Source organism: Gopherus flavomarginatus, chromosome 10, assembly GCF_025201925.1.
Source record: "Gopherus flavomarginatus isolate rGopFla2 chromosome 10, rGopFla2.mat.asm, whole genome shotgun sequence".
Lineage (NCBI taxonomy): Eukaryota > Metazoa > Chordata > Testudines > Testudinidae > Gopherus > Gopherus flavomarginatus.
Genome location: NC_066626.1, coordinates 11,977,174 through 12,000,424, shown reverse-complemented (window position 1 = coordinate 12,000,424; position 23,251 = coordinate 11,977,174). Strand labels below are relative to the sequence as shown.

General features: G+C 55.2%; 1 protein-coding gene across 1 annotated transcript; it reads right to left on the bottom strand.

The window, feature by feature from the left end:
• Positions 1–1,349: 1,349 nt before the first annotated feature.
• On the bottom strand, positions 1,350–18,683 carry LOC127030139 (E3 ubiquitin-protein ligase TRIM39-like). The gene is made up of 7 exons (XM_050916173.1): positions 18,517–18,683; positions 11,871–12,387; positions 9,121–9,216; positions 5,400–5,630; positions 4,503–4,525; positions 4,311–4,414; positions 1,350–3,575 (listed from the first exon to the last, which is right to left on the bottom strand). The coding sequence occupies exons 2-7, from the start codon at positions 12,255–12,257 to the stop codon at positions 3,016–3,018; spliced, it is 1,401 nt and encodes a 466-aa protein (XP_050772130.1). The 5' UTR covers positions 12,258–12,387; positions 18,517–18,683; the 3' UTR covers positions 1,350–3,015.
• Positions 18,684–23,251: the final 4,568 nt, after the last annotated feature.

Genomic DNA, 23,251 nt, shown 5'->3' with positions numbered 1-23,251 from the left:
CCCGGGCTCTGCCCGCACCAGCCCTGAAGCAGGAGCCTGCAGGTGAGGGGGCCCTGGGGGAAGGGTTGGCACCGGGCAGGAAAGTGACTCTGCCCTCACGGCCTCTCCGGGAGAGCAAACATCCCCAGGGACCGACTCCTGCTGGGCAGAGGGGGAAGGAGCTGGAAGGGGAGAAATAAACAGGCCGAAAGGGGCAGCAGGAGCAATAAGTGGGGAGGGAGGTTCCAGGCTCCCAGCCCGGCCCAGCTCCATTCACTACATGAATCCCCCAGGACAGACAGACTGACTCTCCTGGGAAGCCAGTTGCTGCCTCCGCCTTGTCCCCCCACTGCTGGGAAGACACATTGCCCTGGGACAGTGTCGGGGGATCCCCAAAACTGGCTCCTTTGAGTCTGTTCTTTTCTAAGGCCAAGTCTGCACTAGGAAATTACGTCAGTATCACTATGTCACTCAGCGACACTGTGAAAGCAGCCTAACCTCCGGTGCAGACAGTGCTGAGCTGATGGAAGAATTCTCCCCTGGGCCTCCTGGGGAGGGGGCTCCTACTCCAACAGGAGATCTGCCCTGAGATTGCCTGCAGGAACTTCTAAGAATGTCTCAGTGGGTTTAGTCCTGGTGGGAGGCGCTGTGCTGTGCTGCAATCAAGTGTTTGTCCAGCCTGGCAGAATCTAGGACCTGGCTTCAGGTCCTGCAGGTGAGGGGGGCCCCAGCCCAGGAGAAAATGGGGTGTGAAATGGACAAAACCATTTTCTGGAGCCTGCCCAATTGCCCTTCTCGCCTTGACAGGCTGCAGAATGACACCCATGTCTTGCTCCAGAGCGTCCCATCCTCCCAGGGCCAGGGAAGGGACATGGCTGAGTGGTGCTGGCTCAGGTATGTGATTGGCAGGTGAGGGGGGTGATGGTCTGGGTGCAGGGGAGGGACAGTAAATACGGGAGGAAAGCTGAATGGGAAATAACAAACCTTTGGTTGTGTCCTTTGCTCTTCGCACAACAAACACAATATGGAGAAGCCGCAGGGGCACAGCTGGGTTCTAGTTAACCTGGTTACTAACTAGAGACAGACCTGCAAGGCCTAGCCACCAATTCACACACTGCTTTGATTAGTCCTTGGCCATTTCAGGGGTGGGCAAAGTATGGGCTAGCGCCGTCAGCCGGCTGGGCTGGTGCCACCTTGGCCTCTGCTAGGCGAAAGGAAGAACTGCAGCACTTCTTCCGCAGGATGTTTTTTCTGCAGGAAAAAAAAATCTGCATCTGACAAGAATTCTGTGCATGTGCCAGGGTGCAGAATTCCCTCGAGAGTATTATATGTAGCTAGATAGTTAAAAATCACATGAAGTCTAGCAGAAGTTCAAGGAATATTATTTTATACTCATGAGGGAGTGAACTGAAATAATATTTTGCATTGTTAGTTCTGTGGCATCGATTTTCCTTCTTACTTTTGAAAGGTGCAGTGCAAGTCCTGAAAGACCTCAACGTGTGTGTAGTTGTGATATTTATAACCCGTGAACATTGTGCTGTACATAGAATTGAATAAACTGGTCTGACAGTTTTACAATTATTTTGTAATGATAAACATTTGGGATTTCTTGAAATAACAGTTAAAACAACAACAAAAGTCAGCTATTTAGAGAAATTAAATTTGAATGTACATGACAACGAGCATTCAAACAATACATGTTAATTCCATTTCTAAGACTATCTTTAGAGGCATGTTTCTGAAATACTGTTGAAATGTAAATTAAAATATTCTTGTATTTACACCTTGTTACAATCACAGCATTTTCTAAATTAGAAAAATCTCTTTTTTCCTTTCTCTCAGTATTTAAAATTGAGATGTTACGTGGGTAGAAATTCTGACAGGAGTGAATGTTTCCCGTCCATCACCACCAGCACCCCCTGGGCCAGGGGAGGGGTAAAGTGGGGGAGCAAACCGTGCTGGGGCAGAAAAACCCATGAGCTGCATATGAGTCTTTCTCACCAGTATCACCCCGTGCTAGGAGCTGTGTGTCACACGGCACAAGGGAAGAGCAAAACATTGGAAGGGGGGAAAAAGCTGCCTGGCTTTTTCCAGTAAGTGGCTTCAATTTGCCCAACCTGGGCCCCTCGCTCACACAGTCCTGAGGCTGGGCTCTCACTCCCCTTCCCCTGCCCAGCTACCGAATCCCTCCCCCAGCTCTCCCTATCCCCCTCCATAGCACTGGGACCATCTCCCCCGACACAGCTGAGTCTGCAGCGCAAAGCGGCCCCCACAGCGGGGCCCCAGTACTCTCACTCCTGCCCCTGCTCTGCCCCCTGGGGCCATTTCACTCCCCTCCATGGGCAGAGACTCCCCAGGGCAGGAAAGGCCAGGACCTTCCTGTCGCTCACTGGCCCCTCGCACTCATTGGGCTCCTCTGCCCCTCCCTGTCATTTCTGCCAGAGGCTCTGCCTCCTTGGGGCCTCTCTCCCCTCCCCCCTCATTACAACCATCTCCGCCCAGGGCCACCCAGAGGATTCAGGAGGCCTGGGGTCTTCAGCGGGGGGGGGGGCCCAGGGTGGAAGGACTCCCCGCTGCCAAATTGCCGCCGAAGACCTGGAGCGGAAGAAGCTCCAGGGGCCCAGGCCCTGCGAGAGTTTTCCAGGGCTCCTGGAGCGAGTGAAGGACCCCGCTCCAGGGGCTCCAAAAAACTCTCGTGGGGGGCTCTGGGGGCCTGGGGAAAATTGCCCCACTTACCCCCCCCGGGTGGCCCTGCCTTCCCCCAGCCTTCCTCTTATGATCTGGGCTTTTCCCTTCCTGCTTCTACAAACTCCTCCCTACCCTGGACCCTACACAGCCCAGCAGCCTGCACCTGCTCCCCTATCTCCTCTCCCCCCCATCATGGGTTCTGGAAAGTGAGAGGGGTGGGGGTGGGAAGTGGGGGAAGGCGATGACCTTTCCACCATCACACCCATGGGGGCAGGGTCACGCTGTTCCAGAAGGGTCGGGAAGTCTGGTTTTCCGGCAATGTGTGAGTGGCCAGCTTAGCTGTCACCTTCAAGGACCAAGATTCCCTCTGGCCTGAGCTGGGACTGAGCAGATTATCAGGGGAGCTGCGTTTTTACCCCCAGCATTGGCACAGGGACTGAAGAAAGGGCGGACTGTCCCGGAGAAGGTGTCAGTGAAAGCGAAGAGATGGGACCTGTCAGACACATTGTAAAAGGAGACCTCACCTGCCTTATAGTCCAGGAAAATCCCCACCTGGCTGGGTCTGACACCCACATGGAGGGGGGTTGCGGGGAAGGTGAGGGCCTCGTATTCCCCATCCCTCAGACACACAGTCCAGTATCCGTTTTTAGGTGACAGGTGATCTGGACTCTTCCTGCTCACAGACTCCTTACAAACCCCCAGGGTCCACCTAGTCTTGTCTCCCACCTCCACCTCCCAGTAATGCCTCCCGCCCGTGAATCCCTCAGCGCCCAGGACAAAGACACAGGGATCAAATCTCTCAGGATTATTGGGCAGATTTTGTCGTTTGGTTTTGTGTCTCACACGTTTCCTATCCTGAGACAGAACAAGGTTGGGATGAGCCGTGTCTGGATCCAGAGTCACGTCCACTGGGGAGAGAGTCACAGAGTCAGTGCCGGGGGAAGGGGCTGGTCACTGGGATCAAAGGGAAATTAACCCGCGTCCCCATTAATCACTGTGTTGGGGTGCTGTTGCAAGCTGGCGTCATTCTGGGTTTATACTCTGAAGGGCAGGGCTTGGGAGTGTGGAAATTGGCTGGCGCCTCCATGGCACAGGTAAAGCACTCAGGTAACTCAGCTGGGGGTGTGGTGCCACCTACTGTTGTGTTGGGTGATAACAGGGCCCAGAGGGGCTGGATTTGTGTCATCAGCCAAAGCAGAGTGAGAGGCCAACCCAGATGAATAGTGCGGGGGGCAAAGCAGCGGTTCCAGTAGCTTCCAGGCTCACCCCAGAAGTGCAGCCCATTACAACACTTTTCTGTTCATTTGAAACTATTCAGAAAACTCAACACGAATTCACAAATAGTTTCAGTCAACCCAAAATATAATTTTCTGGCCAATTAACTATTTGCCAAAAACATTTTGCCCAGCTCTACGTCAAATCTCTAAGGATGGAGCCCAGATCCCAGTGACTTGTGGTGAATGATTGTCAACATCCCCAGCACGGAGATTTCTCCCAATGTAGGGAGACCAGGTCTTGGCTTTGGGGCTGCTGCCACACAAGCCTGCCAGTCACAATGTGGCCATTTGTCCCCATGCACAAAGCATATCGATTCTCCTCCCCGCCCACATGCAGAGGAAACCCAGCCAGGCACTCTCACTCACGAGTGAATCTCTTCAACATTTCCCTCATGTCAAGGCAGATTTTATACCCGCTCTTCAGGGCAGGAGAAACGGCTTCTGGTGGCTGGAGTTTCACACACTCACTCCTGTGAAGAAAAGGTCCCCTCATCACTCAGCTGCTCTGCACCCACATCGCTCACCGGCTCAGAAGGAGAAAAGGAAATGGGAACAGACCTGATCAATGCGCTTTTCACACCCTGAAAGGAGACAGAGACAGGGAACTGAGTTAACACCACATGCAAAAACACCTAGTGACTTTCCATTCTCTAGCACACTGAATCCACAACATTTAGCACGTCAGGGCAGCGGCTTCTGTGCAGGACACTCAGCAGTGATCCCCGATTTCAGGTGCCCCGTCACCCTGGCTCTGACTCTCAGAGGAGCCCAGTGTCATGTGACAATGGCACAGATTGGGGGGGGGGTGATGCTCTGTGAACACTGAACCAGGAGATTTGTTGGGACAAGGAAAGCAGCAGCATCCCTAATGCACCTCTCTGTCCCTCCCCTTCCCTGCAGAGCTGCCACCCAGCTGTCCCCAGCCTCACACCTATGCAGCTTCCTGCTGCAGATCAAAGGTGACAGGGCCCAGATCCTCAGCTGGAGCAGCTGCAGCTCCCACTGCTTCAGCTGTTGCGTGGGTGCTCAGCACTTCCCCTGATCAGGCCCAGGGATCCCAGGCTGGCACCCAGAGATGGAGGCCTCCTGCGCCAATGGCCAGTCTTGGCCCTTTCATTTCATGAATTTGAGAGTTCACTTTGTCTCGTGTTTCCCCCCCTCTGTCACCGCTGAGAATCTCCGCAGCAGGGACCACGTCAGCCCCTTGCTCCTTCTGCTCCAGCCGTTCGACGGGCAAAGCCTCCGCTGCGTCTGCGTTTCCCTCTAACACAAAGTGTGCAAGTCGGTGTGACACGTCAGTGTGACAGGGTGTCACGCCTGGGCTTCTGGTCATGTCGGGAAACTGTCAGAGCAGGCACTGGAAATGGGACTGGTCACTAATTCCTGGGATCTGGGCGCTGCCCGGGGAGTTTAGTGCTGCAGGATGGATGATAGGGAGGTTGTTACCAGTCTCACCTGCAGCAGCTCGGCGGCCGGTTGCTGACACTTCTCCTCTAGCTCTGTGATGCGATTGATCAGGGCAGCGCTCTGCTCCGAGAGCTGTGTGAGATTGTCCTGGAGTCTCTGCAGAGTCTCCCCCTCCTCCTCCGCCAGCCTCCGCAGCAACAGCTGCTCTTCCTCACTCAGCAGCTGGTGCAGCGTCTTAAATTCACGTGTGATCGACTGTCTCCGATTCTCCACTCTGCCCTTAAGGAGAAAATGGAGAAGGAACAAAGTGCAGGAGCCGGAGCTGTGCACACACTGAGCCGAGCCTGCCTCGGGGTGCGGGAGCGGGGCTGCTAGGCTCGGGCTGTGAGGATCACGCATCCATAGGAGGCTTTCGAGTAATGGGTCACGGTAAGGGAAATGTAAAATGCGCTTCTGAGTCACTGCTCCTGTATCTCCACCCCCAACCCCTCCCCTGATCTGTGAGGGGGAGTCTGAGGAGCAGGGTGCGAGGGCCCTGTCCCTCTCCTGTAGATCCTGGTGCTCTTGCTGGATTGGCGGCAGGAAATGGCCAACCTTGGTGACCCCTAGAACAGTGACACTGGAGTGGGAGCATCTGGCTTCTCCCTGAAATCAGAGAGTCCTGAGAAGACCCCTGTGGTAAGAAGGGCGAGCTTGGACCAGGGACTCAGTGTGGGAACAGACCGGCGGAGGACAGGATTGATCATGGGGAGTGGGACAGAGTTCGGAGGCAGTGGTATGTGGGTGCAGGGTAAAGCTCGGCACGGGAGCAGTGGTACGTGGACGCAGGGTAAAGCTCGGCACGGGAGCAGTGGTACGGGGGCACAGGGTAAAGCTCGGCATGGGGGCAGTGGTACGTGGGTGCAGGGTAAAGCTCGGCACGGGGCAGTGGTACGTGGGCATACGGTAAAGCTCGGCACAGGGGCAGTGGTATGTGAGAGCAGGGTAAAGCTCGGCACGGGGGCAGTGGTACGGGGGCGCAGGGTAAAGCTCAGCACGGGGGCACTGGTACGAGGGTGCAGGGTAAAGCTCGGCACGGGGGCAGTGGTACGTGGGCGCAGGGTAAAGCTCTGCCCGGGGCAGTGGTACGTGGGCGCAGGGTAAAGCTCAGCACGGGGCAGTGGTACGTGGGCGCAGGGTAAAGCTCAGCACGGGGGCAGTGGTACGGGGGCGCAGGGTAAAGCTCGGCACAGGGGCAGTGGTACGTGGGCGTAGGGTAAAGCTCGGCACGAGGGCAGTGGTATGTGAGCGCAGGGTAAAGCTCGGCACGGGGGCAGTGGTACGTGGGCGCAGGGTAAAGCTCGGCACAGGTGCAGTGGCACGTGGGTGCAGAGTAAAGCTCGACACAGGTGCAATGGTACGGGGGCACAGGGTAAAGCTCGGCACAGGGCAGTGGTACATGGGCACAGGGTAAAGCTCGGCACGGGGGCAGTGGTACGTGGGCACAGGGTAAAGCTCAGCAAGGGGCAGTGGTAAGTGGGCGCAGGATAAAGCTCAGCACGAGGGCAGTGGTACGTGGGCGCAGGGTAAAGCTCAGCAGAGGGCAGTGTTACGTGAGCGCAGGATAAAGCTCGGCATGGGGGCAGTGGTACCTGGGCACAGGGCAAAGGTCAGCAACAGGGCAGTGGTACGTGGGCGCAGGGTAAAGCTCAGCACGAGGGCAGTGGTACATGGGCGCAGGGTAAAGCTCAGCAGGGGGGCAGTGGTACGTGGGCGCAGTGTAAAGCTCAGCAGGGGGGCAGTGGTACATGGGCGCAGGGTAAAGCTCAGCACGGGGGCGGTGGTATGTGGGAGCAGGGAAAAGCTCGGCACGGGGCAGTGGTACGTGGGAGCAGGGTAAAGCTCAGCATGGGGGCAGTGGTACGTGGGCACAGGGTAAAGCTTGGGACTGGGGCAGTGGTACGTTGGCGCAGGGTAAAGCTCAGCAGGGGGGCAGTGGTACGTGGGCACAGGGTAAAGCTTGGGACTGGGGCAGTGGTACGTTGGCGCAGGGTAAAGCTCAGCAGGGGGGCAGTGGTACGTGGGCGCAGGGTAAAGCTCAGCAGGGGGGCAGTGGTACATGGGCGCAGTGTAAATTTCAGCACGGGGGCGGTGGTACGTGGGCACAGGGCAAAGGTCAGCATGGGGTAGGGGTACGTGGGCGCAGGGTAAAGCTCAGCACGGGTGCAGTGGTATGTGGGCGTAGGGTAAAGCTCAGCAGGGGGGCAGTGATTCGTGGGCGCAGGGTAAAGCTCAGCACGGGGGCAGTGGTACGTGGGCGCAGGGTAAAGGTCAGCACGGGGCAGTGGTACGTGGGCGCAGGGTAAAGCTCGGCACGGGGGCAGTGGTATGTGGGCGCAGAGTAAAGCTTGGCACGGGGGCAGTGGTACGGGGCACAGGGTAAAGCTCGGCACGGGAGCAGTGGTACGTGGGCGCAGAGGAAAGCTTGGCATGGGGGGCGGTGGTACGTGGGCGCAGGGTAAAGCTCAGCATGGAGGCCGGTGTTACGTGGGCGCAGTGTGAAGCTCGGCACGGGGGGCAGTGGTACGTGGGCGCAGGGTAAAGCTCGGCACGGGGGCAGTGGTACGTGGGCGCAGGGTAAAGCTCGGCACGGGGGCAGTGGTACGTGGGCGCAGGGTAAAGCTCAGCACAGGGCAGTGGTACGTGGGCGCAGGGTAAAGCTTGGCACGGGGGCAGTGGTACATGGGCGCAGTGTAAAGCTCGGCATGCGGGCGGTGGTACGTGGGCACAGGGCAAAGGTCAGCACGGGGTAGGGGTACGTGGGCGCAGGGTAAAGCTCGGCACGGGTGCAGTGGTACGTGGGCTCAGGGTAAAGCTCAGCACGGGGCAGTGGTACGTGGGCGCAGGGTAAAGCTCGGCTCGGGGGCAGTGGTACGTGGGCGCAGGGTAAATTTCAGCATGGAGGCAGTGGTACGTGGGCGCAGGGTAAAGCTCAGCACGGGGCAGTGGTACGTGGGCGCAGGTAAAGCTCGGCACGGGTACAGTGGTACGTGGGCCCAGGGTAAAGCTCGGCACGAGGGCAGTGGTACGTGGGCGCAGGGTAAAGCTCAGCACGGGGCAGTGGTACGTGGGCGCAGGGTAAAGCTCGGCACGGGGGCAGTGGTACGGGGGCGCAGTGTGACGCTCGGCACGGGGGGTGGTGGTACGTGGGCACAGGATAAAGGCCAGCACAGGGCAGTGGTTCGTGGGTGGAGGTCGGCATACACAGGCATGAGGGAATAGTGCAGGAGCTCTCTTTGCTACACAAGCTGAGGGACCAGGCTGTCCGTCAATGGACATCATAACTCTGATTAGCTGCCCTTTACTATCAGGGAGGGGAAAGACTGCTAATCAGAGAGGATTTCCTCTCTACGGTGGGGTGTCTCCTGCCCACTCTTTAGAAGGGTCTGTACCCCCCCACCTCCCGGACTGGCTGCACGAGGAGCGAGTGGGTCTGTGTGAACAGGACTGTGAGAGGGCGGGTGCAGAGGTTGGGGTGCAGTGGCAGTGGCTGTGCAGTGAGTTGGGATTGGGTGGATGGGGAGCCCCGAGGTGAGTCTGTGCCGCTGCCCATGGGCCAGGAACTGTCCTTACCCCGAGGGCTGCTGCGCTGGGATCCCCACCAGAGACGTTTCCTGCTCCTGGCACCATCCCAGGGCAAACAGCCAGAGCAGGTTATAACCTCAGCCTGCAGCTTTACAGGAACACTGCAGCGGGCCGGGCTCTGGGAGGAATGAACCCAGACACCTACCTGCCACTCCCTGATTTTCTTTTCCTCTGCAGACACCAGTGCCAGGGCCTCCTCCAGCTTCTGCCTCAGAGGACCCAGGATTTCCTGGAGTTTTACCTTCAGGGGCACCATGTGAGATAAACAGCCATTAGTCTGCCTGTCTGATGAGCCGGGCTGCAGGAGGCAGGGTTCGTGGAAGCAGAGGTCCTATAGGACTATGTCTATACCCCAGCTACTGGAGTCATGTGATTACCTCAGGCTCTTGGCATCCATTATAAATGCATGATTCAAACCCTCCAGGTTGCAAATTAAATATTGAAAACATGCTCCGAGTGTGACAGACAGAGTGACGCCTGCCTGAGTCTGCAGAGAGCCTGAGCCAAGCATCCGGAGAGGTAACGCCATGTGTCTCTATGGGGTGTTAACCTGCCAACAGTATCCCCACAGAGGAGTCTGTGTGTGTCAAGAAGGGTAGAGCTCTTCCCCCCAAAAGAGGCCTGGTCCACACTACACAGTTAAATCGATTTAAACAGCGTTAAATCAATTTAACGCTGTACCCGTCCACACTACAAGGCACTTTAAATCAATTTTAAGGGCTCTTAAAATCAATTTCTGTACTCCTCCCCAACGAGAGAAGTAACCTTAAAATCGATATTACTATATCGATTTAGGGTTAGTGTGGACGGAAATCGAAGTTATTGGTCTCATTCTTTTACTGTAGCTACCCAGAGTGCACCGCTCCGGAAATCGATGGTAGCCTAGGACCGTGGACGCACACCACCGAATTAATGTGCCCTAGTGTGGACGCATAAAATCGATTTTATAATATCGGTTTTATAAAACCAGTTTTAGTAATTTCGATTTTATGCTGTAGTGTAGACGTAGCCAGAGAGACAGTACTGCGAGGAGGGGGGTTTCCCGGATCCTGTCTCTCTCTCTCTCTTTCTCAGGGGAGAGGGGACCCCTTTGCTCCTGCCCCCAGTGTCCCCAAAGGGAGGGAGCCCCCAGCTGTTCCCCCTGTCTGCCCAAAGAGGTTTGCAGGCCCCACCCCCAGCAGACAGCTCTTGGGTGGGTGACCCTGTTCACAGCCAGTGGGGCAGGGTGACAGCAGGGCCCTTTGTCAGGGTGTGGAGCCTGGGCCCTGGGTGGCCTCAGTCCAGACCTGTATGAAATGCACATTTCAGGTTCAAATTCAGGAGAATGCCCTGGGCAGAGGCTGCAGGGTCAGCACTGTAGGGCCTTGGGCATCGTCTGGCTGAGGGCTTGGCTACACTGGAGAGTTGCAGTGCTGGTGGTGGATTTACAGCGCTGCAACTTACTGACCGTCCACACTTGCAAGGCACATACAGTGCTGCATCTCCCTGGCTGCAGCGCTGGCTGTACTCCTGCTCTGCCTGGGGTATAATGATTGCAGCGCTGGTGATGCAGCGCTGCTCCGTCAGTGTGGCCACCAAAAGCGCTGTAATTGGTCTCCAGAGGTATTCGGTGGTATCCCAGAATGCCTGTTCAGCCACTCCCAACAGCGCTGCATATGCTGCAAATGTGGTCACACTGCAGTGCTGGTAGCTGTCAGTGTGGCCACACTGCAGCGCTGGCCCTACACAGCTGTACGAAGACAGCTGTAACTCCCAGCACTGTACAGCTGCAAGTGTGGCCAGACCCTATGATGCTGATCCTGGGGAGACTCTTCCCCACTCGGCTGCCGCACTCAGAGCCCTCTGGAATGCAGGAATTCAGCTGACGGTTCAGGATGCTGAACCCAGCCCCAGCCCTGCAGCCCCTAGCGCTCCTCTGGGAAGAGGAATCTTCTCGTGGGTGCAGGTCTATGTCTCTATGGTGCAACACCAAGCATAGACCATGGGGCCCAGGATCCAGCCCCATCTCTTCTCCTTTCCTCATCTTTTCGGTGTCATTTGTTTGGGGGATGTCATTCATCTCAGGCCAGCTCCCAATGTCCCAAACTGCACATACCTCCCTCTCCTGCTCTCACACACTCCACTTCCCCTCCCCTTTGGGCCCCTCTTCAAACAACCCTCCCTCACAGAGCCCCACCACACACACAGACACCCATGCTGTGTAAAGCCCCAGTGGGATACGCCCGGGTCTCCACAGGAGGTGCCTGCAAAAAGGAGAATCCAAGGCCTTTCCTTCCTGATGTTGCAAGCAAGCCCCAAACCTGCAGTCTGAGCCAAGCCCTCACCCACACACTGAAAACGGAAGAGCACAGGCCCTGGTTTCCTCCACTCAGATGCCATAAGGTGGCCATGGTCACCTCCCATTGGAAGCAGGGGCAGCTCCAGGCACCAGCACAGCAAGAGCGTGCCTGGGGCGGCAAGCAAGGGGGGGCAGCCTGCCAGTCACCATGAGGGCGCCCAGTCAGGCAGCCTTCGGCAACGTTTCTGCGGGTGGTCTTCTGGTCCTACAGCTTCAGCGGCAATTCGGTACGCCGAAGGCGTGGGACCTGCAGATCACCTGAAGAACCGCCGTGGAATCCGCAGGACCAGGGACCTCCCGCAGAAACGCCGCCGAAGGCTCCTTGACTGCCATGCTTGGGGTGGCAAAATACATACAGCAGCCCCTGATTGGAAGCCCTGCCTGGCAGAGAGATGGACCCAGACGGACTCCTCACTGCCCAGCCTGGCACCACCGGGATTCCTGGATCCACCTCCCTTAATCGTGTGAGTTCCCACTCACCCCCCAGCAGCCGGCTCTGGAGAAACACAATGGGGCGCTTAACGGGTTCCTTCACCATGAGCAGCAGTGATTCCTACCTTATAACCCTGGGCAACTTCTTCTATGGGGACCGCACAGGTGGCTTTTCCATCCTCCTTATAGAAGAGTTGGAGTTTTTCCTTGTGCGTCTCACACGTATTCTCATTCTGCGCTTGCCCAGGCTGTAACCTCAGTGGTTTGATGCTTTCTATGATATTGGCCAGCTGCCTGTTGGGCCTCAAATTCCCTTTCTGGAACAGCGCTCGGCACTCAGGACAGGGGAACTTTGTGCCTGATTGAGACTTCCTTCGCTCACTGTACTGGGTGATGCAGGCTCGGCAGAAGTTGTGCCCACACTCTATGGTCACTGGCTCCGTCAGATACTCCAGGCAGATGGAGCATGTGGCTTCTTCTAGTGCTTTCCCTATGGGCACCGCTGAGGCCATGTCTCTTCTGTGTCTTGTTGATGGGCAGTCCCCTTGCTGCCTGAATCAGCTCTTTACATGCCCAGAATAAGGTGAGAAGAGCAGGACAGGATGGGGGGTGGGGGTGTCACAGAGAAGGTGGGAAAGTGAACTGCGGTGAGAAGGAGAGACGAGAACAGGTAAGACACGATTATTGACCTTCTGCAGGTTTTTAGAGTCTCATATGGACATGGATTTGACAGCACTTTGTTAACATTTACTCTTTATTTTGGGGTTGGGCAGCTATATCAGAGGAACCCCTTGACCAAATGCAGGGCCAAATGCAGGATGTTTCGTGCCCTAGGCGAAACTTCCACCTTTCACCTCCCTCCCCCACGGCAGCTCCCCCCCTCTGCCCTGAGGTGTCTCCCCTTGCAGCAGCTCACCCCTGCCCCACCTCCACCCCAAGCACACCGTCGCTGCTTCACTTCTCCGCGCCGCAAGCCTGGGAGGTCGGAGAAGTGAAGCAGCCACAGCGTGCTTGGGGAGGAGGCGGGGCAGGGGTGAGCTGGGGCGGAGAGTTCCCCCCTTACTTGCTGCGGGCGGCCCTCTCCACGCTCCTCTGTCCCAGCTTCCTCTGCCTAAATGCTGGCGGCAACCGGGGTGGCCGAAGATCCGGCCGCCGCGGTTGCTGCCGAAGAAAATGGTGCCCCCCAAATCCTAGTGCCCTAGGCGACTGCCTAGGTCACCTAAATGGTTGCACCGGCCCTGACCAAATGACTCCAACTTGCACCTGTGACAGGCTGGGTCATAGAAACCCCTTTGGGAGCTGGCACCTGATGTGCTGAGACTACCTCTGAGCCTGTTTTCCCTGCCAGCTTAGGACTCCAGAACCCTGCCTTGTTTGAGCCAGACATTTGCCTGCTGCAAACCCAGGTAGAAGTCTGAACCACGTCCCCCAAAAGCTGCAGGCTTAAATGAAAACAGCTTAAGAAGTGCTCCTGTCTTCAACACCCAGATACCCAGTTCCCAATGGGATCCAAACCCTAAATAAAGCCATTTTACCCTGTATAAAGCTTATACAGGGTAAACTCATAAATTGTTCGCCCTCTATAACACTGATAGAGAGATGTGCACAGCTGTTCCCCTCTCCCCCCAGGTATTAATACATTCTCTGGGTTAATTAATAAGTAAAAATGATTTTATTAAATACAAACAGTAGGATTTCAGTGGTTCCAAGTAATAACAGACAGAACAAAATAAATTACCAAGCAAAATAAAATAAAACACGCAAATCTAAACTTGATACCGTAGGGAACTAAATGTAGATAACTCTCCCCCTCAGAGATGTTCCAATCAGCTTCTTTGACAGACTAGCCTCCTTCTAGTTTGAGCCCAATCGTTTCCCCTGGTACAGCCCTTGTTCCAGCTCAGGTGGTAGCTAGGGGATTTGTCATGACTGCAGCCTCCTTTGTTCTGTTCCACCCCCTTATATGTCTTTTGCATAAGGCGGGAATCCTTTGTCCCTCTCTGGGTTCCCACCCCCTCCTTCTCAATGGAAAGACACAAGGTTAAAGATGGATTCCAGGTCAGGTGACATGATCCCATGTCACTGCAAGACTTCATTGCCTACTTGCCAGCACACACACATACACGAAGACTTACAGGTAAAACACCTGCATCTGCAGACAATTGTCCTGGTTAATGGGAGTCATCAAGATTCCAAAACACCATTAATGGCCCTCACTTTGCATAATTGCAATAGGCCCTCACTTATATTCCATATTTCTAGGTTCAGATACAAGAGTGGCACGTTTATACAATAGGATGACCACGCTAAGTAGATTGATACCTTACAGAAGACCTTTTGCATGAAGCATATTCCAGTTACATTATATTCACACTCATTAGCGTATTTGCATATAATCATATAGAGTGCAATGTCACAGCGCCACTCACTGTACCCCAGCCCTAACCCGACACAACAATATTTAGAGTATCTGAGTCTGCAGGGGGATTTTAGAGCACTTGGAACTTTTGGCTCTTTGAGAGGAGAGCTCTGCCCTTGAGGCAAAACTTCCAACAAACGCCCATTTCCTGGAGCACTGCAGTCACACAGCCTCAGACCCGGCTCCAACTCACAGTCTCTGGTGTGTACCGCACGGTGCCTTGAGGTACCTCAGGACTGATGTCAGCCATGCTTCTACACACACTTGTCAGCCACTGAGCAGCAGCCAGTGTGCCAGGCAGGCCTCAGCTGGCGATTAGCATTAACTTTAACCCCTCCTAATGTTAGGCCTGAATAAAGATATAGCAGACAAAACCAGGTATGCCAACCTGACCAAAGTCAGGCTAACAGAGGTTTGTGGGTAATCCCTGAGCGGAAAAGAACTGAGAAGCAGCATGTCTCATGAAGCGCTGGGGAAAAGTGTGATAAGGGACGGGCTGCATTCCTGGTATAATACCAACTGTGCTGTGTTAGGAACAGTTCCTTTGAAGAACTGATAAGAAATCCCAGCCTCCCTGTTTTCACTCCTTGGTTGAGTTCTCTGTCTGTTTTAACTCCCCTACATTCCTAACTTCTGGTGCTTGCTAAGATATTGCTAATCACCTAATGCTGTAAAACATGTATACTAAAAGTGTCTAGTTTCTAGTTGTTAGAAGAAGGGGGTGGGTTGCTCCAGTGAATAATTTATGACGCGACGGAACTGTCTATATAGGCTTATACTAAGATGTAAAGAGCAGGCTGGTTCTCTTTGGAGACGAGCTGCTCTCTATTGATGTGTGCACTTGTCAATAAAGAGCTTTTGATCGGTCCTTGCTGGTGTTGCCTGTCTCTCTTGCGGTCAGACAACGAACTTTGCCGTCTGGGTTAGAGTCCCTGACACTAACAACTCCAGTATTGCTTCCCCACAGGGGCTGTGGATGCTGGCTCAGCTCAATCCTGACCAGCTGAGATCCACGTGGGGCAGTTCAGAGCCAAAGGTAGAGCCGCAGGTTTGTGCAAAAATCTAAGAAGTGAGCAGGAAATGTCCCTGTCCCTTTTTTGGAGCAGGTGTAAGGTCTGAGGTCTTTTTCTGCAGCCATAGTAGGAGAAAGCAGGAAGTCACGTCCTCACATTCTATCTAACTTACATTAAAACTAGGTAATATCGGGCTGATAAGGAAACCGATCTTAAGACATTTAAAGAAAACCTTGTTTGACAGCATTCCATCCAGCAAGGAATCGCTTAGCAACAGTTGTGGGTGTGAAACCTCCACTTCTCTATTGTTTTGCTGCATGGTTCTGTTCGGTTCTTTGGTTGTTTATGTCTATTACATAGCTACTAATTTTGCAAGTTTGTAAATGAACTAAAGGGGTGGGGTCTGGTTGGTAGAGAATTTTTTCTCAGTATGGTGGGGTCGGTCAAAGAATTAGTTTGTAATACCTCAATAAATGATTGGTTAGGTCCAGCTCAGCAGGATTCAAGTTTCACTATCTAAAGTGGGGTCCGAAAGGAAGTTCTTGGGAACCAACTCCAGGACGCAGCCCCAGATCAGAGCTGCCGGATCTCACATCCTGCTGAATATATTGTGGAGAAACTGGAGTCCCCAGGTGACCAGATCCTTACTGGCCGGCACAAAAAGTTTGTGTGTTGGGAGTGGTGAGCAATATATGCTCACTGTGTTTATTCTGTTTTGGTGACTGTTAATAAGGAGAGGTTAAGTGGGATATTGCTGTGTAAGGCTCTTTCCCTGGTAAAAGACCCCACACACCCGCAGTGCGAGGTTACACCCTGAGCCCATGGAAGGGTGAGGGTGGGTGCCTAAATTACCAGTGTTACACACCTTGAGCCCTGGGAAGAGGGTAAAGGTGGGTGCCCCTAGAGTATGCAGATAACATGAGGGACTGAACCTTGGGAACCCCTTGCTTATATAACCGTAAATGTGGACCAAGAACACTACCGCAGACTTCGACAGGGCATCGCAGCTTTCAAGAGAGCCCAAAGCAGCATGTGGATTTTAGAGCACTTCAGAGACCAGCTATGAAACAATAAGCCCATCTCAGCCTTATCTATATTGGTGTAATAAAGCCGAAAGAGATTAGGTGTCGGTGGTGAGTCAGGGCCTGTGACCTAGAGCCTGGATCCACAGAGGCACAGCTGGGGATCACTGGCACGATGCTGCGGCAGAAATTACCACCCCAGAGAGCCAGAGTGATGGCACCCTGCTGCCCTCTGATTTGCTGAGCATCCTATTTAACCCCGGCATTGCCCAGGAACTTGTCTGGGAACCCCCTGGCTTTGGCTTGCTGTGACTCTAGACTTTGCCTTGTCTCCTGATGGCCAGTCTCTGATCGCAGCCTGAGACATGCCCCCTTTCTGTGACCTCGGGTCTCCCACCCTGGCCTGACTCTGTCCATGTCTTGCTTTCCTCTCATTCCTGCCCACCAACTGCTGTCACTCATGTGCAGACCCTACCCATCGGTGATGTCTAGGCCAGGCTGCCTATGCCCTGGTCCCTCACAAAGGGGTCGGTTGGATCTCAGCACCACCAAGGGAGAGTTTCTTAGGCTGAAGTTGTAGCACAGATTCCAAAAGAGAAGCCGGTGCCTGCCCTCCCTAGGTAGCCATTGACAGCTGCCGTCAAGAGAGGTGCAAAGGCAGGTTCTCTGTCACAGGCTTCCCGGACCTGCTCCCAGGGATGGTTCGTGGCCTGATTTTTCAGAGGCTGAGAACCTGCCATCCACTTTGGTGTCAATGGGAGCTGGGGCCTCTGAGCACAGCTGAGGTGCCAGGACAGAATCGGGGGTTGTGGACTCCTGCCCCACATGTGATGACTCAGACAGATCAGTCTGACTACTCTCAGCTTTACTCACAATGAGCCGGATTTCCAAAGAGGTTTAGGTGCCTGAAGGTAGCCAAAGGGATTTAGGTCCCTGTAGGCCCGTGGGGGCTGCTTGCTCTCCCATTGCCATGGAATTTTCCAGAAAAATTCATACCTGGCCCTGGTACCACTTGTCCCAACCCTGCCCATTAGTCGGGTGCTGGGCATAGGGGGTGGCAGTGGGAGATGATGGGGGAGAGGCAATGAGGTGCTCTGCTTGGAGGGGAGAGAGTGGGGTCCTGGGCAGAAAGCGGAGTGCTGGGACCGAGAGGAGGCAGGAGCAGGCAGTGCTGTGCTAAGGGGGATGTTACAGGGTGTGTCTGTGGCTGGGAGTGGCTGTGCTGAGTGTAGCGACATGGCACCATCTGGGCTATTTGGTCCCCTCCTGCTCCGTTTCCTGTCGTGGGAGGAGTCGGGATTGATCAGAATCCAGCCCATTGGCCCAGCCCCAAGGATCCCATGGACACCTCAGTCCCTGCTTGGGTGGAGGCAGGGTCCCCTTCTCGGGGCTGCTGCTGTTGCTGCCCTTAGGACAATACTGAGGGGATCCTGTGGCCTCCTTCTCTCAGCCCACAACAGACGCCTTCAGCACCAGCCTTGAGCCTCCCTGGACCATTTACTTCAACTCAGAATTCCACCCAAGGGGGGCCTGGCCCCTGGGCTCAGCCCGCACCGGCCCCACACCACAGCCTGCAGGGGAGGGGAGCCCAGGGGAAGGGCGGGGGCCAGGCAAGGAAGTGACTCTGCACAAACAGACCCGCATTACACAGTCACTGTTACCGGGGGGTGTGGAGGGGGATATCTGCGAGTCCCAGAGCTGCTGCCCCCCCCGACTCTGCTCCCCTGAGTGTCTGGGAGAGCGAACGCCCAGAGGGGGACAGGGGAAGTGGAGGGGACTGAAAATGGCAGCAGGAACAATAATGGGAAGAGAGGTTCCCAGCTCCCAGATCTGCCTGGATCCACAGGTGACGTGATGGGGGAGAGGAGGTTTCCAGTCCCTCTGCGCAGATGCCCCAGGCATGAGACGGTTTGAGAGGTTCTGTTCTCTAGCGGGGAAGCCCCATCTGTACAAACCCCTCACCTTGAGGATACAAACCCTGATGGCCCCAAACAAGCCCTCAGCCTGAGTCATGTGCAGCCCCCAGTTACTGACAGGCCCGGCCCAGCCGCTGTCCTACCCTGGCCCTGGGGACTGGTGAGCCCAGCTGTCCCCCCTCCCTGCCCCAGAGCAGAGATCCCCCCACTCCGGGGTGTGCAGGCAGCAGTGGGATCCCTCAGCAGCCCTGGCCCAGCTGCATGGAGACAAATCGCTCTGTATCCTGGGTAGAGTCAGAGACACACAGGACCCTGAATCTGTCTCCTTGGGGCTGGGGCTCTGTCTCAACTCAGGGCCTGATTGAAGAGATGGGGGGGCGGGCGGGGAAGTCAGTCCTTACCCTCCTTCTCTGGGCTTGGTGTCTCCCCAGGCTCTGGCTGTCCCTGGGAGCTGGCAGACCCCTGGGCTTCCCCCGAGCTCAGTGCCTCTCTGCGTTCCCTGGAGTGAGCCCTGTGTCATCTCCGCCCAAAGGTGCCAATCTCCCTTGGGCCTGCGGAGAAAGTCCGCCCCCAGCCTGGCCCGGTCAGGGTGTGTCCTCCCCACCCTGCCCTGCACAGAGCAGCTGCTGCAGGCTTGGGAAATGACACAGGCCATTTGGCAGCTCCCTCGTGCACTTGGCCTGACTTTCTGCTGCTCACCCCCGTGTGAATCAGGAATAACAAGTTTAATTTCATTTCCCTGTTCCCATAAAAGTGCTGCCCTAACAGCAACCGGCCATTTCTCTTCTGCCAACTTCTTGCTGTCGCGGGTGAGTTCAGAATGGACACTGGGATGAGGAGCCTTGTCCCATCCTAATGGCAGCCAGTTCCCACAGCTTGACCTCTCCTCAGCTCCAGCCGGTTGCTCTCGGCGAGGACGCAATACAGGGAACAACAGTGCATATCGGTGGTGTATCCCTCTCACACACAGGCCTGGCTGTCCCGGCGCACAAACCTCCCGTATCTGTCTAGCTATGGAACCCTGTGACCATCACCGCAGGATCTCGACTGCCACGTTACTAAGCTCAGCTCAGTCGGAGGATCAGGATTCTCCCCTTGTCCCATCACGTGCTGAGACGTGTGAGCACTAATCTCCTCTCCCTCTGTCTCCCCTCCATTATCACTGTATTACAGAGCACCCAGAGACCCCAGCGCAGCCCAGGGCCACCCTGTGCTCGGGGCTGTATCCCCAATCTCCACATTAGAGCATATGGAGGAGCAGCAACTTACCCAAAGTCAAGGAACCAACCCACCTGTGGAATCAGCCTGTCTCTGTCCTGGAAGGGAGCCCAGGACACCTGATGTCAGTGCTGGGTCCTGTCCACCAGTGCACACGGCCTGCCCTTTCCATCAGGGTCGCTGCGGGGAGCTGCTGTGCAGAGCTAGGCCAGGCAGTTTGCTCTGACAGTGGCTAGGTCCATGCACCTTCTGTGAGACCATTGGGCATGGAGGGGGGGGAAGGAGGGGGTTACACAGGTGGGCCCCTGCTATTGAGAAGGCCCTGTCTCCAGTTCAGTGGGCCCACCTGCCACAGCTGGTCAGATGCATGGGAAGAGAAGGGGGTCCTGGAAACTGGGGTCTCAGGGCACTGTGCTCAGTGAGGATTTTAAGTCTCCAGAGAACTTTGGGGTAACATTAAACAGTGCAATTAAATGAATAATATCCAGGAATGGGTTTTTACTGGTACTTTCTCCTGTTTTCCTTTTTCTACTTGGTAACTCTTCCAAAATTGAGGCAGTTGTGATGTGCTGAGGACTGTGTTGGAATCGCAGGCTCTTATGTTAAGAACAGGGATGGGGGTGCCTCTCTGAGGGCTAGTGGGCTCTGTTACCGTAACCCTCAGTCAGCAGATGGTCGACCCAGAGGAAGGTGGGGTGAGTTGTGTCCCTCTGCCTTAAAGAGCAGCCGGCTTTGGTTCTCTGTTTGTGCTTATGAGTTACCATTCGGAATTCTAGACATTAAAGTCATTATGTTGTAAACTGCTGGCAAGAACCTTTTATGTTTGTTTTCTAATTTCAATGCGTGTACTGTGTAGCTGGACAGAAAGTTCCTCCCCTTCCCCCTCCCTGTTATTCTGCACAGCTCTGAGTGGCTGGCAGGAATGAATTAACTCCGGCCCCAGGAGGCTTTGAGGCAATGAGCATATGGGGGCAGGGGAGGGCTCTGAGAGCGAGAAAAAAAGCAGGTTCACAAGACAGGAAGATGGAGGGCAGACGGAACTGGGAGCTGTTGGAGGAGAGCTGCTGCTTGCAAAGGGGCTCTTATAAATGCACAAGCTGGAGCTGGCAGGACATCAGAGACCAGATAATCGGACCCACCATCCTGAGCTCACACCGCATGAGAGCATCAGAGCAGAGTGCACGGACAGACTGGGCTGACCCAAAGAGAGGAAAGGATTGCATTATTGTGGGGCAGAGAGTTTGGGGGGGCGGCCTGTGTGCTATATCGGGGCAAAGGAATCTGTGTAACCCCTGCTAGAGGTGTGTGTGGCAAAAAGTGTCACTCTATAGCAGGGATGACATATTCTGCCTAAGAGTGTGGGGGGCATAAAGCTCCACCCTTTCTCCCCACTGAAGCCCTACAACCCCTGGCCAGTCCCCCCAGGGCAGGTGGAGGGGATCTTGTTTCCCAAACCAATTGTCCTGACCAGGTCACCCCTCTCTTGGGTTCCCTTCACTGGCTCCCCCACCTGTACTGTAGCCACATAAGCTACCTGCCTTCATTTTCAAAGCCCTGTATGCTCTGTCCCCACCCTGCCTTTCCTCTCCCATTCAGGATCAAAGAGTCAACTCCTGCCTTCAGTCAGCCCATGATCCCAGCCTCCATCGACCTCTTGTTAAATATTCTGACAAGCTCCTTTCTGCTTTCTCCTGTGCTGCCCCTTATGCCTGGGAAAACCTCCCCAAAAACATCTGCAAAACTAACACATTATCTTCCTGCTCCCAGACTCCCAGACAGTCAGAGAAAGTTACACACAAGTGTGTTCTCTTTCTGACACTCAGGGAAGCCGTTGCAAAGGTCACTCCCCACCAGCTAAATCTGTGCTGTGACATTTAGAGGAGTGGGACTCACCCCTGTGGCAGCTCCTGCTGGTCTGTTCCAGGAATTAGACCAGTTCCAGCTCTGGAGCACTCTCTGCAGACCGGTGATCTGCCTGTCCTCTGGGCCTCATGTCCCTCCCTGGGCCCAAAGCTCTTTTACCTGGGGTGCTGCCCCCTGGCATGAACCCCTTTCTCTCAGGGTCTCCCCTCCCCAAGGGACCCCCACCTTCTATCCCCACCTCACCTCAGTAGCAGGCTACTGCCAGTCATTGTCTAGCCCCACGCCCTGGGGCAGACTGAAGTATCAGTCTACTCATCACTGGCAAGAAGGGTTTGGAGCTGCTGCCTGGGCCTACACCTGGGCTGCCCTGCAACCCCTAGTACCTGTTGCCTTCTGCTAGGCCACAGCCTGGGGCTGTCCAGGCTGGAGCCTCCCCAGCTCCTCTGCCTTTCCCCAGCCCTGCTCCTCAGGTATCCTGTGTCCAGCTCCCTGCAGCCAGACCCATCTCACTCCCCAGGCAAAGGGAGATTGCTTCTGGGCCACTGGCTCATTGGCCTTTTATAGGGACCAGCTGGGCCTGATGGGGGCATGGCGCCAGCTGTGACCCTATAGGAACCAGGGAAACTCTCCCAATTCCCCAGTGTCACAACTACTCCCCAGCACAGTCTGGGAATTGTCCCCGATTCCCCACCTGCTTGGGCCATTCCTCAGAAAATCAGCCCCTCTGTATTGGCCCCATTAGCTATAGAAGGAAACTCTGGGAGCCATAGAGACACTGAGCTGCCCCCACAAATGCACCTCTTGACACTTACTTCCTGCTGAACACTTTGTGTGGGCAGGCCAGTCTCCCTGGTGCAGAGCAGGGCTGGGTTGCAGTCTCTGCTTCCCTGGCTGCTGGGAGAGGGATGAAGGGAGGGAGGGCTCTGGCCCTGTTCCCTTAGATTGGACTGTCTGTGGCGACCCAGGCATTGTCTGTAATGTTTTTATAAAGCTTATGCATGTCTCTGTTTCCCAGTCTGTGCTTTGCATTGCTGCCCAGTGGGGGGAAAGGGAGCAGCATAGGAGACGTGGTGTGTCACTAGCAGTCTGGAGGGGACTGAATGGGTCAGGGCCCAACGCCCACCATATCCATGGAGAACCCGAAAAGACAGTGGAACCACAGGGACCAGAACATTCACACCTGGCAATTAGTGACCATGAGGAACCAGGCTTTTCCCCACTTCTCTGCAGAGCAGAGCAAAGCCCCAGCCTGAGGACAAAGGGAAAGGTGCCAGCTGAGGGGTTAAGTGCTGCCCTCTGGAGAGACACTGTGCTCTCACCTTGGTCTGACAGAGACAGAGCCTGAAATGGCAGCCCCAGCAGCTTGGCTGCTGATTGCACTGGCTTGGCCTGTTGGACAACGTCTCTGCCAACCTAGGGAATCCTGCTGCTGTCTCTGCTTGACTAATAAACCCTGTTCCATTAGGAGAGGGCTGCCAGGTGTCACTGCAGATACTTGCTGAGGGGCACTAGTGCCTGTAGACTGCACAAGCCTCTGACGAGGAGCGTGTCTCAGCTGGACTCCCTGGACAGAGCTCCTGGTGTGAAATGGGAGTGCTGGGGCCAGAGGTGGCATCTCAAAGGCAGTGAGGCCGTGTGATCTACCCTCAAGGAAGAGTGAGACCCCCTAGGGGTCTGCCACACAGAAGGGGCTCCTGTGGGGGGCACAGCACAGATCCTGTAGATCCATGACTAGGACCCAGAAGGGTGAGGTGACGCTGTTGTAACAGTTGGGGCCTATTAGGCTCACAGCTGAGATAGGCCTAACTATGGGAAAGTGGGTGGAAGTTTCTGAAATGGTTTAATCACCTGCAATAATAAACACCGAAGGAAAAAGGTAATGAAAGTCCAACTTGGCCTGTTACATGAGACTGTGAGAAACAGAAAAATTAAATGAGCCTAAATAAGCAGGTGGAGAGGGATAGCTTAGTGGTTTGAGTATTGGCCTGCTAAACCCAGGGCTGTGAGTTCAATTCATGAAGGGGCCACTTAGGGATCTGGGGCAAAATCAGTGCT